This window comes from Neltuma alba, unplaced genomic scaffold (genome assembly GCF_004799145.2).
Source record: "Neltuma alba isolate B1F8T4 unplaced genomic scaffold, ASM479914v2 tig00006606_pilon, whole genome shotgun sequence".
Lineage (NCBI taxonomy): Eukaryota > Viridiplantae > Streptophyta > Magnoliopsida > Fabales > Fabaceae > Neltuma > Neltuma alba.
The window spans coordinates 1-14,596 of record NW_021634511.1 but is presented as its reverse complement, the minus strand read 5'-3'; the positions used below and the strand labels follow the sequence as shown (position 1 = coordinate 14,596).

General features: G+C 37.4%; 1 protein-coding gene across 1 annotated transcript; it reads left to right on the top strand.

Annotated features, from left to right (window-relative positions):
* Positions 1 to 2,918: 2,918 nt before the first annotated feature.
* Positions 2,919 to 13,336, top strand: LOC114750685 (uncharacterized). The gene is given in 19 exon segments (XM_028939283.1): positions 2,919 to 3,048; positions 3,155 to 4,402; positions 4,405 to 4,629; positions 5,397 to 5,543; positions 5,656 to 5,813; positions 5,927 to 6,137; positions 6,250 to 6,487; positions 6,571 to 6,721; positions 6,807 to 7,111; positions 7,552 to 7,570; positions 9,941 to 10,583; positions 10,586 to 11,230; positions 11,308 to 11,430; positions 11,877 to 12,019; positions 12,097 to 12,307; positions 12,403 to 12,438; positions 12,441 to 12,639; positions 12,714 to 12,864; positions 12,953 to 13,336. Coding segments are annotated over 18 exon segments (4,953 nt in total). The 5' UTR covers positions 2,919 to 3,048; positions 3,155 to 3,363; the 3' UTR covers positions 13,262 to 13,336.
* The last annotated feature ends 1,260 nt before the right edge of the window (positions 13,337 to 14,596 follow it).

Sequence of the window (14,596 nt, the reverse complement as noted above, 5' to 3'; positions counted from 1 at the left end):
ATAGAGTTTATTGCCTCGCGGCCCTCTTGATCTTGAATGTTCCTCCCAAGGCCGGGAGAGACTTGGGTAGCTGTTTTTTTTTTTTTGTCAAAGACTTTGGGTAGGTGAGGCAGCCGTACAAGACTTCTAACAAATTAAAGTTCAATTTTCCCTGTATTATTTATTATAATATTCCTTCTAAAGTTTTGTAATTGTGTTCAACTCAAAAAATATTTTTTCTTCCATGTAATTCCCTGTTCATTTCTTTCAAACTGTCAGTTCCAACCGTAATCTTTTGGTTGGAAGCACCGTGAAATTTGCATCTTAGTTGGAAGGTCAATTCTGAAACTAGAATCAAACTGAATAACTAATTTGATCCTCAAGGTTTTCAGGCACGGAGACCCTGGAGGCCTGGACTGAAGAGAAACCATTAGAAATTGCAACCTACAGATAAGTTCTTATGGGAAAGATGCATGAAAGTAAAATAGAAAATAGAGACATGCATAATATATTATAAAACATAATGCCGTGTGTATGTTTATGTGTGTGTATGTAGGGACATGGATTGCAGCTAGTTGGAGTATAAATAATCATTGGATTGAATTTGACCCATGTTAGTGGGGAATATCCTTTTGATACGTTTATTTTTCTCATTAAAGTACACTGCGATGCATGGTACAGACAGGTATAGATTGGTTTAATTAACATTGCAAAATTGTTAGAAACGAAAAAATCAGAATGTCTACAGTTCAAGGGCTGCTGCTCACGATGACTAACCATCTGCTTGAACGGGTGATGATTCTCTGCACTTCCTGGGCGCATGATGTTTTATCCCCTCGCCTGATCTTATTTTAGTCTCAAATACCAACTGACTCTTATAGTTCCTCTCCGATCTGTGCTGCTCTCTGCACTAAAATACCTCTCTTCATTATATTCTCTGCATCATTATCATCTAATCAACTCCACATTTGTCTGGTTGTTGCTGCAGTGGCCTCAAGTTAATCTTTGCTACTTTCTATCGATCTTCTTAGCGGCTAACTTCACCAAGATAAACCGGAATGTGGATATTCATTATGTTATTTTGGATTGAATGCGAATTTATGCTTATATTAAGAATTCCTTTTTTAAAATCCGCTTGCAAAGCGCCGAAAGACCAGTTCTTTGCTGTACTGCAGAAAATTCATGAAGTCGTGGAGAAATGAAGGTAGAATAAAGCATATTTATGGTTGACAAGTCAAACGTCTAGATTCATGTCATCCTATTATTTTATTGATTTTAATAAGCATTCTTTTTCCCCCATTGGAATGCAAGGGCACTCGCAAAGCCGTGTAGAAGACAACAAACTCGATCAGAGCTCAATAAATTCCCGTGGTGAATCATATAAAATTGTTGTATCGAACGTCTCAAGATAAGCATCTCGAACAGTCTAAACATGCACTCAATTATGATGGTCCAATCTTGCATTAGGAGATCTCTTGTATTTTTGATTGAGCTGTAAAAGGAATGATTCAGGAAAATTTTGTTATGAATAAATGTGGGGGTTTCCATCGAATTAGTGGACACACTGCCCTAAGCAATTTTGTAATATATGTTTGTCATCCTCTAGCGCCAATGTCAGCTGACAATTTCGGAGGAACCCGGTAGTACGAGGGAAATACAGGGAAGAAGATATGCGGAAAAATTTTAATGAGTTTTATTTAAAAAAAATTAAAGAATTGTCGTTTTAAAATTTTAATAGAAAGAGAAAGTAATATAAAAAATAATGAAAATTAATGAAAAATTTTTTATTTTATTTTTTTAATTTTTTAAATTGAGCTTGTTATAATTTTTCTTTTCCTCTCCCTTCCTCTATTTTCCTCGTATCAAACGAAGGCTAAGGCCTGATGAGTGATCACCATCAGGCTGACAGTGAAAAAAGAAGACCGGTCATATTCTTAATTTCTTTGTTTTTTTTTTTTAATGTGTCAGCTAGAGTTTATTTGCTCGCCGGCCTCTTCTTGACTGTTCTGCCCAAGGTCGTGAGAGATTTTAGGTGGTTGATGCAGTCGTTTAAGACCTCTAATAAATTGAGAATCAATTTTTCCCCATAATATTATTTATTATAATTTTCCTTTTAAAGTTCCGTAATTGTGTTTAACTCGGGAGAAAAAAAAGAAATTACTGTAATTCCTTGTTCATCTCTTTCAAATAGTCACCTTCAACCATAATCTTTTGGTTGGAAGCACACTGGAATTTACAACTTTTTGGAAGGTCAAAGCTGAAATTAGAATCAAACTTAGTAACTAATTTGATCCTCAAGGTTTTTCAGGCACGGAGAACCTGGACCGAAGAGAAGCCATTGGATCTTGTAACCTACAGATATGATTCATCCATGTGGTATTGTTATCTTTGTATCTAATCATATTATATGTTTTGGACGGAAGAAAAGAAAAGCAAAATTTATTCTATGCATTCATTCTTGACGTGGATATAAGCATGAAAGTAAAAGGAAAAAAAAAGAAAAAAGATATGCATAATATATTACTCCTCCGGTCCTTAATATAGGACCCAATTGGTGAGTTGGCTTTGGTCCTAAATATAAGACCCATTTCTCATATTTATCAATTATCTCTAAATTACCCCTATGGATACCCTTTCAACCATAATTAAGTAGAAGAGAAAGATGAGGTATTAAGAAATATAATTATGGTATTTTAGGAAAAACGTGTCATATTTCTTATAATTAACTAACTTACCTAACTTCCTTAATCTAATCAAATTAGTTAAATGGGTCTTATATTAAGTAGCGGAGGAGTATAAAATTTCTGTTGGGATGTGGATTGCAGCTAGTTGCAGTATAAATAATCATTGGATTGACTCTGACCCAGGGTTGAATGTGCTGTTGTTACGTCCTTTTTGTCATTAAAGTATAGTGCGATGCAGGGTGCAGACAGGGCCGAGTATCCTCTCTTCATTACGTTCTGTGCATCATTATCATCAAATCAATTCCACATTTGTCTATTGCAGCAATGGCCTCAAGTTAATCTTCGCCAATTTCTATCGATCTTCCTAGTGGCTAAGTTCAACGAGGTAAACCAGAATGTGGATTTTCATTATCTTATTTTAGATTAAAGAATTGCTTTCTTAAAATCCGCTTGAAAAGCGCTGTAAAGATCAGTGCTTTCCTGGACTGCAGGAAATTCATGAAGGCGTGAGAAATGAAGGCAGAAGAAAGCATATTTCCGGTTGAAGATGTCTCAAGCAGCAACAAATCATAAACTCACTGTTCACTGAGGCCCGCATCCTTGAATCCATTACCCCTTCAACCATCGCAGCCAGGTTTGTGTCTTGCTTCCTTGACCTTTACTGGGTGGCAAAAGCTATAGATTGGTGCATTGAGTGGTGATGAAGAACTTTATTGTACTGCTTATTTGCATTAGTTTGCTCTTTATAAGAACCTCCACTTCGTTAGACGGGATCACTCGGAGCCAGCCTTTAAGAGATGGGGAGACCTTAGTTTCAAGTGTAGGAGTATTTGCGATGGGCTTTTTCAGTCCTGGAAAATCGAAGAATCGATACTTGGGTATATGGTACAATCGTATTTCTCCTTTGACGGTGGTATGGGTGGCCAATAGAGAAGCACCAATCAGTGATGGCTCAGGAATTTTAGTATTAAACGATCTTGGAGTTCTTGCCCTGGCTGATGGCACAAATAGGACTGTTTGGTTGTCTAACAATTCTATAATGGCTGAGAAGCCAATTGTACAGCTCTTGGACACAGGAAATCTTATTATTAGTGACCAAAAATACAGTAATAAGGACCACTTCATATGGCAGAGTTTTGATTATCCCTGTGATACCTTATTGCCAGGAATGAAGCTTGGATTCAACCTAGTCACTGGTCTGAATAGGTTCCTATCTTCTTGGAAAAGTCCGGATGATCCTGGTCAAGGGGAACATATACTGAAATTAGACCCTCGAGGATATCCACAATCATTTCAATTGAGGAGAAATGTCATACATTTCAGGGCGGGATCGTGGAATGGCCTTTATTTTACTGGATATCCAGTTCAGAAACGAAATCCAGTATACAAGTCTAAGTTTATTTTCAACGATAAAGAGGCATATTATGAGTATGAACTCGTGAATAGCTCAGTTTACGCCAGAATTACAATGTCTCCTTCAGGCATTGGGAAGCGTTTAATATGGGGTAATCAAAGAGGCACATGGGAGATTATCTCAGCTAACATGGCTGATCAGTGTGACAATTATGGTTTATGCGGGGCATACTCTATCTGTGATTTCAGTAGCTCCAGGGTCTGTGAGTGCTTGAAAGGATTTGTACCAAAAAATGTGGAACAGTGGAATATATCAGATTGGTCTGGTGGGTGTGTTCGAAGTGCTCTATTGGATTGTAATAGTATAGATGGCTTCCGGAAGTATATGGTGTGAAATTGCCAGACACATCTTCTTCCCAGTTTAATAAGACCATGAACCTTGAGGAATGTCAGCAATTATGTCTGAGAAACTGTTCTTGTACAGCATATGCAAATTTGGATATCCGTGATAGAGGAAGTGGCTGCTTACTTTGGTTTAAAGATCTGATTGACATGAAGCAATTAATGCAAGGAGGACAAGACATTTTTATTCGCGTCCCTGCTTCAGAGCTAGGTGCACGCTTCTTCCTTGTTTATATTTTTTTCGTGTGTTTTCTTCCTATCTGATGGAAACCACTTCCAGAATTGATATTAGATCACAGATTATAATCCACAGCAGTTCTAATGGATTAAGGTGCACAGTGATGAAGTAGGAAAATCATAACCAAAGTAACACAGGAACCTAAAACCACCTCTAGCATTTGAGAGGCTAGAGGCTCTCCCACAAACCACTCACGTTCTGCTTAAACCCTCCCTTAACCTCACTCCCCAATATATACAACTAATAGCCTTTTATCTTCCTCTCAGTCATACAGCTCACACACTTCGTGCGATTTACTCTTGGCCCATTAAATAAGAGCCCGATAGCTATAGGCCTAACACGACCTCTTCAACCTTTATGACTCTTTTACTTGTTTGATCGTGATTCAGAGTGATCCCCAGTTCCCCACACCCACCCCCAAATGAAACGATGGGGGTAATGGAGAGAGAATTTCCATGATGATATTGATAGTCCTTTCAGTTCTGCTATATAACATTTGATCCACAAGCAGTAGCAACAATAGCTAAAACAAGTATATGGGAGTTAAAAACTTTTGGTATTTGATCATATGCGCAAAAAAAAAAAAAAGAAATTACATTTTCACTCACTGCCAGCTTTGTCTGAATCATCGAGTGATAATTGTATTTTGATTTAATTAGACCTTGTTCTCTTACCTGTAGTTAGCATCAATTGAAACATTGTGATTAAATTGGTCACTAATAATAGTCTCCATTTGGCAGACTTTTCTGAGAACAAACGCTATGGGAACACCAATAAGGGAAAGCTCCTAGGAATCGCTGTTGCTTCTGTTACAATAAACATGGGCATGATACTTATAATTTTTGGATTGATTAGATGTGTACGGAAAAGGAAACCCAAAAGGTCAGGTGAGCTTCAACATTTTCTAAGATCTGAGATAGGCACCCAGAAAGCACAGAAAAGGGATATGTTTTGTTATGGCAATTAATTTTTGGAATTCGTCATTTTACACCATTGCAGGGATGACAAAAATATATTATAGGAATCCTTACTACAATAACTTGAGAATGGAAGACACAGAACTACAAATATTTGATTTTTCAGTCATAGCTAAAGCCACTGATAATTTTTCAAGCACCAATAAACTGGGAGAAGGTGGTTTCGGATCAGTGTACAAGGTAATATAATATTTTCTTTTCTTTTTTTAAACCTGAAAGTGATATAACATTGTTCAAATAAGTGTATTTCAATTTTCTAAAGATTTCTAAGTATTCTATATGATGATTTGAAGGGCACTTTGGGACATGGACAAGAATTAGCCGTGAAAAGGCTATCTGAGAATTCTGTTCAAGGATTGGAAGAGTTTAGAAATGAAGTTTTGTTGATAGCCAAACTTCAACATCGTAACCTTGTGAAACTTCTTGGTTGCTGCATTGAAAGAGAAGAAAAACTGTTGATCTATGAATACATGCTGAACAAAAGTTTGGACCACTTTATTTTTGGTATGAACCTTTATAGGTTACACTTCAACATCTTTGGTAGTGCTCTGTTTTCTTTAGTTTTGAACACTAAGAACGTAGGAGTTATGCTAAACATGTCTCTCTAATTCAATAGATGAATCTAGAAACAAGTTGTTGGATTGGACAAAGCGTTTCCACATTATTAATGGCATTGCTCGTGGACTTCTCTACCTTCATGAAGATTCTAGATTGAGAGTTATTCATAGAGATATGAAAACTAGCAACATTTTATTAGATACAAATTTAAACCCAAAAATATCAGACTTTGGCCTAGCTCGAACATTTTGGGGAGATCAAATTGACGCCAAAACAAAAAGGATAGCTGGAACATAGTAAGGTTTCCTTTTCATGATTCATTGTCCTATGTTACTGTATTTACATAAAACTTATTTCAACTTGCACTTTTTTTTTATAGTGGTTACATGCCTCCTGAATATGCTGTGCATGGACATTTCTCGATAAAATCAGATGTTTTCAGCTTTGGAGTGATAGTGCTAGAGATAATAAGTGGAAAGAAAAATAGAGAATTTTCAGATTTAGAAAACTTCTTGAATCTTCTTGGATATGTAAGTATAATGATTTGACTTCATACCTGACTCATCAAATCAGAATATGGCTTTTACCTTACTAACATGATTCCCACTCTTTCAGGCATGGAGACTATGGAGAGAAGGAATGGCGATGGAATTAATGGATCAAGCCTTAGGAGAGAGATTCAATCCATCTGAAGTCATACAATGCATACAAGTGGGCCTGTTATGTGTACAACAAATACCAGAAGATAGACCCGACATGTCGTCTGTGGTTCTAATGCTGAACGGAGAGAAATCATTGCCCGACCCTCATGTTCCTGCTTTCTACATTGAAAGGAGAATACCTGAAGCAGATTCTTCCTCGGAAAAATGCAAACCTTCCTCACCAAATGAAATGTCCCTTACAACATTCGAGGCAAGATAGTGCACATAATGGCTTTACTTTTCAGAATGGGATTCGTTGATTATTCTAAATCAAAAGAATATTCAGATGGTATAATCTCTCATGTTAGTCAGCCGATCTAATTCTTACCTGGTTGTTTTCATTTGCGTTATGAGCCACTTGTTAAGCAGGAAAAAATTTCTCTAAAGATTTTTCTGCATTTTTCCTAGCCAAGCTGATTGAGATGACAAAGGCTAGATTAATTCATGAACTTTGTTTTCTATAATTCACCTAAAAGTATTTATTTCCCAAGAAAATTGAACATAGGATCGTATGGCTTCCAATAGGAAGATGATACTTTAAAATCGACGCTGCTTTTTGCATATGTTGCAAGTTCAAGCTCCCATAGAGAGCTTCTAGGGCACCTTTATTGTTTCGATAGGGGCATATTCCCTGATGGAACAAGATTTTGTTTGTAAAGTTCAGAAGAGATTTGTCAGGTCAGCTTGAACTTTATAACAGTTGCCTGGAACTAAAAGAGAATCTGCGAAAGTGAAAGACTTGGTGTGGTGGCAACTCTTATTCTTGGAGTAAAATACATTCATCAGTAGAAAATCACTCTGATTGTGCTGTAAAAGAAGATTAAGTCCTAAAAAACTTCTTGACATTCTATATAAACATCTAAACCAGCAGTTGAACCCCCGCCTGACTAAACTCGTCGTTGTAAGGGACGATGAAGGCACATTAGTTGCTCCGGTTGTCTCAGGCTATTTCTACCTGAGCCAGAGCGGCATTGTACATAGGTTCTTAATCAAAACTTCAAAACATCAAAGAAATTGGCCGAGTCGCACTCAACGAGCATCAGAGTATCAGCCTATTCTAACAAATATGCTTCACAACTGCTACATGGAATGCCATCTACCGAGGATCAATTGGACTAATTCAACATCATTTATTCAAGATGATTTATATACGCTTGATGATGAACTGCCACCTACTAAATCTTTCAGTTAAAACCCAGGCATCTAAGGTTGAGGTGACGAGGATTCACTACTCAGAATTATAACTATGGACAACATGCTTGGCCTTCTATTCAGTCGCCAATTCATCCAAAACAGGTTGAATATACTCTTATATCAACAAAACTAAACATGAAGACCCAGTAACCCATTAATTAATTGATAGTGCAAAGAACCTCAACTATTATAATCTGACAATTAACATAATTCAATATCTGATGTTTGGCATGAAGGGGAAAAGACCAGTGCAATCAAAGCCAGAAACGTAGTAAAAAAATGGTTCAAAACTTGTTTTATTGGGATTTTCCTCGTATTGCTGCAGATTTTTGCCTGATTAGAGTTGTCCCTTAGCTTTTTAGCGACAAATTTTGGACTATCGATTGATTTTTCGCACTTCCAGGAATGAATGGTGTGTTACACAGTGGTAAGCTTCTCTGGTGGAAGTGTGTAACACATCTTTCTCTTTTGGATTGCGAGTATTAACCACTATGATGAATATTATTTTTCATATTTGTATTTTGGTAACGACAAAGAAGACTAGAGCAGAGACTTGTTGCAAGCGATAATGTCATTGTTTATGGAGGAAGCAGTCAATATCAACAGCGCAGGGGTGGGTTCTAAAGGCATAAATATGGCTGATAGGTTAGATAACTGTCATCTGGAGGGGCCATATTCATTGATATCGGAGTCTTTTTTTTTTTCCCCTCATTCACGTGCAGATCAGCAAAGGCTGGCCATACTTAGGATCTCTGTGACTTGTCACCGTTCCCAAATTAATGCACCGATTTCTTTGTACTGTAACAGGTTACACACACACACACACAATAGGGTTACATAAATGTCTTTTGTTAACTGTTCTTGGGAAGCAACTTGGAGGTCATATTTCAAATTCATGTTGACTATTTGCGACATAATATTTAAATGCTCTGTTTTACTCATCCAAACCAGAGTAAGCATTTTATTCCACAGGGCCGTGGTTTGCCACGGGAAAATTTTTAGAAAATTACGAGAAATAACGTCGTCTACTATAACTTGTGCGTATTTCAGCGTGTTATTCTAAAAAATTTTGAAACTACCAAATATAAGTAAGAGGATGATTTTGAAGATATTACGTCGATGGAGGGCAACGGTCGGGTCAAAAGAATGATAAGCCGACTGCAACCTAGTTGAAAATTTTATGTGAAGGGAAAGAAGACGTTAATTTGTTAAAGGTTTACGGAATGAAAAATTTCTTTCGCTGCCGGTCTATCCATATTTATTATGGTTCTAAACTGCGGAGACTTAGTCTCATGCTCGCGCGCGTCTCCTTTGAAAGAAAGAACAGACTCTTCTTGAAAGCATATATTCTGTCCCTCTTCATTTTGTTCTTCTTCCGCTAATTTAAGCTTTTTATTAGTAATTATCTAAACTGAAATGAAAATAAGAAGGGCAATAGGATATTAAAATTTAGGCTCGTTCTTCCTGAACCGATTGGATATATCTGGATCCTTGAATCAACAAATTCTGAGACTTTTGTAAGATATCTTATCTGCCAAAAAGTTAACTAGTGTTGACGTTTGGAGCTGGGGAAAACATACGACCAGTGAAAAGGGGAAGCATCAATGGTCAACAGGGATATAGTACTCCCATAGTCCCATTAAATGAAACCCCTTTCCACGGTAATTTTCTGACTCGGTCTCGCTATTCCCCTGTTTGAACCGGAAACAATCAACGCGACGCATTCATTTTAGTCTTCTACGATGAATGTGGCCTCCAAAGTAGTTGTTTTATCTCCTTAAAGTCCATTCCAATTCGAAGTTCGAATCACAAGCTAGAATATTCATCAAATTCTAGCTTTTAAATTCCCGCCAGTATCTCTTCAACAATTGCACCCGCCTAGCCATAAGAAAAACGATGGAAAGCTTCAGAAAGCTTTCTGTGTGTTTTTTGTTACTATGCTTCACAAGCATGTCCTCCACGCTGGACATGATAACCCCAGACCAACCCCTGCGTGATGGCCAGAATAAAAGTCTGGTTTCAGATAGGGGAATCTTCGAAGCTGGATTCTTCAACCTTGCAAATTCAAAAAGCCGTTACGTGGGAATTTGGTACAAAGACATTCGCGAAAAAACGATCGTATGGGTGGCCAACAGAGAAAACCCACTCCACAGTGCCTCAGGAGTTTTGCAGATAGACAGTGATAAAGGAGTTCTTAGAATCTTGGACAGCAAAGGGATCGAAACTTGGTCCTCGAATGCATCGCAACAAGCAGAGAACCCAGTTTTGCAGCTTTTGGATTCAGGAAACCTAGTTCTGAGAGATGAAAAGAACTTGAGCAGCATACTATGGCAGAGCTTTGATTATCCAGGCGATACTTTTCTCCCTGGTATGAAAATTAGAAGCGACATAAGGACAGGTAAGTATATGGGTCTGACTTCCTGGAAGTCACTGGAAGATCCTACCCCTGGTGAGTATTCTATGCACATAGATACTAAAGGCCTTCCTCAGCTAGTTGTCACAAAGGAAAAAAAATGACATACAGAGCAGGACCGTGGACTGGGCTTGGTTTTACGGGGACCCCTGAATTGAGAACCATCAAATCCGTGAAATTTATTTTTGAGCTAAGTAAAGATGAAGCCTCCTATGAATATACTGTTCTGAAGAATGCAACTCTAATGAGAAGCAGACTGACGCCACAAGGATATCCACTACGTTTGACATGGTCTTCTCAGGAAAATAAATGGGAATATTTCTACCCTAGCCAGTTCGATCAGTGTGAAAGCTATGCCTTGTGTGGTCCAAATACTAATTGCACCGGCGGCACTGACCCTAATTGTAAATGCTTGACCGGATACACAGCAAGCACGTCTGGTGGGTGTGTTCGAACTACTCGACTTGGATGTGGAAGAGGAGATAGCTTTCAAAAGTACCAAAGGATGAAATTGCCGGACACATCTGCTTCCTGGTACAACACTACCATGAGTTTGCAGGAATGTGAAAAACTATGTTTGAGAAACTGCACTTGCGCGGCATATTCTAATTTGAACATCAGTGATGGAGGAAGTGGCTGCTTGCACTGGTTTAATAACATTGTCGACTTGAGAGAACTCAAAGAGGGAGGACAAGACTTCTACATTCGAGTATCTGCAGTTTCAGGCCTAGGTATGTGCGTATTATTCATATAATATTGTGTTTCTCGATAGCATGCTCGTGTGTGGATTATATTCAGAAGATCTCAGATTCTGCAGTGAAAAATGGCATGGACAAGAGGAGGCTTGCAGGAATTGTGATAGGCTGCGCTACATTAATCATCAGCATAGTAATACTCGGATTGATAATTAGGAAGAAGCTCATGCATCCAGGTGATCAATTCATGACCACTAGATTGCGTTTTTTTTTTTTTTTCCCTTTCAAGAAATGATGACTAGATTTGGAATATCTGTGATCTCATACTTTTAGCAGGAGAACTTATATGTAACTTTATGACAAGATTAATATTTCATTTTTCAATTAAAATAAGGCGAGTACATATAAGTTTAATAATATGACAGGTGAGTGGGATTTTGTGGTTGTGGTTAAGTCTGAGGTCTTTTACCACTTAGAATCATTGATTGAATGTTTTGAAAAAATGTTTAAATATTTTATAATTTTATTGAAAATCTTGATGGCAAATATACAGAGAAGAGAACCTAAGTCTAAACATTTTTAACGCGCACGCAAACACATACATTCTGCCTTTAGATTTGGTAGTTCTTATTTGTTCAATAATCAATTATATAAAGAACTCACCCTCCGGCCACCATTTCAGGGAAAGCAATTTATTGGAGGGACAAGAATGACAAAGAAGACATTGATTTGCCAATATTTGAATTTTCAACCATTTCTAATGCCACAGATCAATTTTCAGAGAGGAATAAGTTGGGACAAGGTGGTTTTGGACCGGTGTACAAGGTAACAGATCTATAATTGACCAAGTATTTCTTTTCCTGAATCACCAAACTTTTAATTTTCACAAAAATGTTGCACAGGGCGTACTAGTAGATGGACAAGAGATTGCAGTAAAGAGACTCTCCAAAACATCAGGACAAGGAATGGATGAGTTTAAAAACGAAGTTTTATTGATTGCAAAACTCCAACACCGCAATCTTGTAAAGCTTCTTGGTTGTTCTATTCAACAGGGAGAAAAGTTGTTGATTTATGAATTCATGCTTAATGGAAGCTTAGACTACTTTATTTTTAGTATGAACTCTATACACTCTGTGGCTTTTATATCACTAATTTAATAAATTTTATTTAGTAGTTTCCATGCTAACTTGAAAGGTGAAATATGTCAGATTCAACAAAAACTAAGCTACTAGATTGGACTAAACGATTCATATTATTGATGGGATTGCTCGAGGCCTTCTCTATCTTCATCAAGATTCAAGATTGCGAATAATCCATAGAGATCTTAAAACCAGCAACATTCTTCTTGATATTAATATGAATCCAAAAATATCAGACTTTGGACTTGCTAGAATTTTTGGAGGAGATCAAGCTGAGGCCAACACAAATAGAGTGATGGGAACATAGTATGTATTTAATTAATTTGTTTTTTTTTTTGGTGCAAACCCTTTTAACTTCTCTTTTCTTTATTATATTACAGTGGTTATATGCCTCCAGAATATGCAGTGCATGGATCTTTTTCTGACAAATCTGATGTCTTTAGTTTTGGAGTAATGGTATTAGAGATAATAAGTGGGAAGAAGAATAGGGGATTTTGCGATCCACATTATCGTCTTAACCTTCTGGGACATGTAGGTTTGATGAATAAGTTCCTTCAGTTGCAACTAATTATGAGAATTATACTTCTCATTTGTTTGTGGCTATTGTTTTCCTTTTCAGGCATGGAAACTATGGATTGAAAAAAGACCCATGGACCTAATGGATGAACAACTGCAAGATTCAGTTATTTCATCCGAGCTGTTAAGATGTATTCAGGTGGGTCTATTATGTGTGCAACAAAGACCGGAGGATAGACCCAACATGTCCACTGTGATTTTAATGTTGAATGGTGAAAAGTCACTTCCTAATCCAGGAGAGCCTGGGTTCTACATTGGAAGTGATAATCAACCCTTAGCAGATTCTACTATAAGAAGCAGCGGAGAGTGTTCAATTAATGAAGCTTCCAACTCAACATTAGAGCCAAGATAGAATGCCAAAACAAGCTTGAACCTTCCTATGTCTCAAATTCCATGTAATGTCTCCAAATAAATTTAATTTCCATAAGCTGATGAAAACGAAGAGGTCGATGACATTAGGGGCGCGCAACAAGTCCATCAAATTGATGTATATAATGTCAGTGTGCAATGAATGTGATAGCTTATAATGCATCATTTTGTGTAATTATACCTGACGTTGGAAGAAGCATATGCTGGTTCTACCAAAATTGATGATACATTCACAGCTGCATGAGCTATAACACGTCAAGACTAGTGAAATTACAAGAGCCAAAAAAAAGAAGAAGAAAGAAACAGAGAGAGGTCCTATAAAGTTGATAGCCAAAATCTGAAAAAATCTCTTGATTAAATTCACAGTATTAGGAAGTTCAGTGACTCTAATCAATTGTAATTGGGAACCAACGTAAATAACTCGGACCCAAGTTAGAAATAGATGAAGAGGTGAAAGAGGAGTACCTCAGGTTGGGCAATTTGAGCAATCAAGCCACTTATGGATCCCATTGACATCCATCAATCTTTTCGAAATAAATATGGATTGGGATGAGTGAATTAAACAGCAAGGTACACGCTTGTTGTGGAGGCAAAGGAGGTTGGGAAACAAAGACATGTAAAGCGATGATGCTTACAGAACAACCTGTCAAGGTCAATATAGGATAATGACAGGTTAATCAATTTTAATGCAAGGCATAATTATACAAGGCTCACATCATTGGTGTAATTAATCGCGAGGGGCCATTCGTTGATGTTTGAAGTACTGTTACTTCACATGCAGAGCCAAGCAAACGCGTGGGTAACTGATGTAATTAAGAGCCTGTTATATGTCAGTGCTCACAGGTTAATGCGTCAATTTCTTTTTAATAGCAATGACGGCAAGCAGTACGTCGTAGCAATATTGCGAGCTAGTGCAGCAAAATTTTTTGCCAATACATCTTATTTAGCTTAATGCAGCAAAAAGAAGTTAACTTTTTTCTCTTTGGAACAAAGAAAGAAGTCAGGTAGAACCGTACAAGGAGCTAAAGAGATGGATGGACATTAAAAATTCAAAGGGACTTTGTAACAAGCAGTATAGAGTGCTCAGATTCATAATAGAATTGCAGAAAGGAATGAATGGGGAAAATGACATGCTTAGATCACATACCATAATACGACGTAATCGGCTATAGATGGATGAACAGGCACAGTCACAATCAAAGGCACAGAAAGAGGCCATTATTGTGGATTTGGATCGATCTGAGGTTGCCAAGATGTGGGAGGGAGCAGTAATCAGCTCAGACAAAGTAATGGTGAGTACGAAGTTTAACCACTTTTG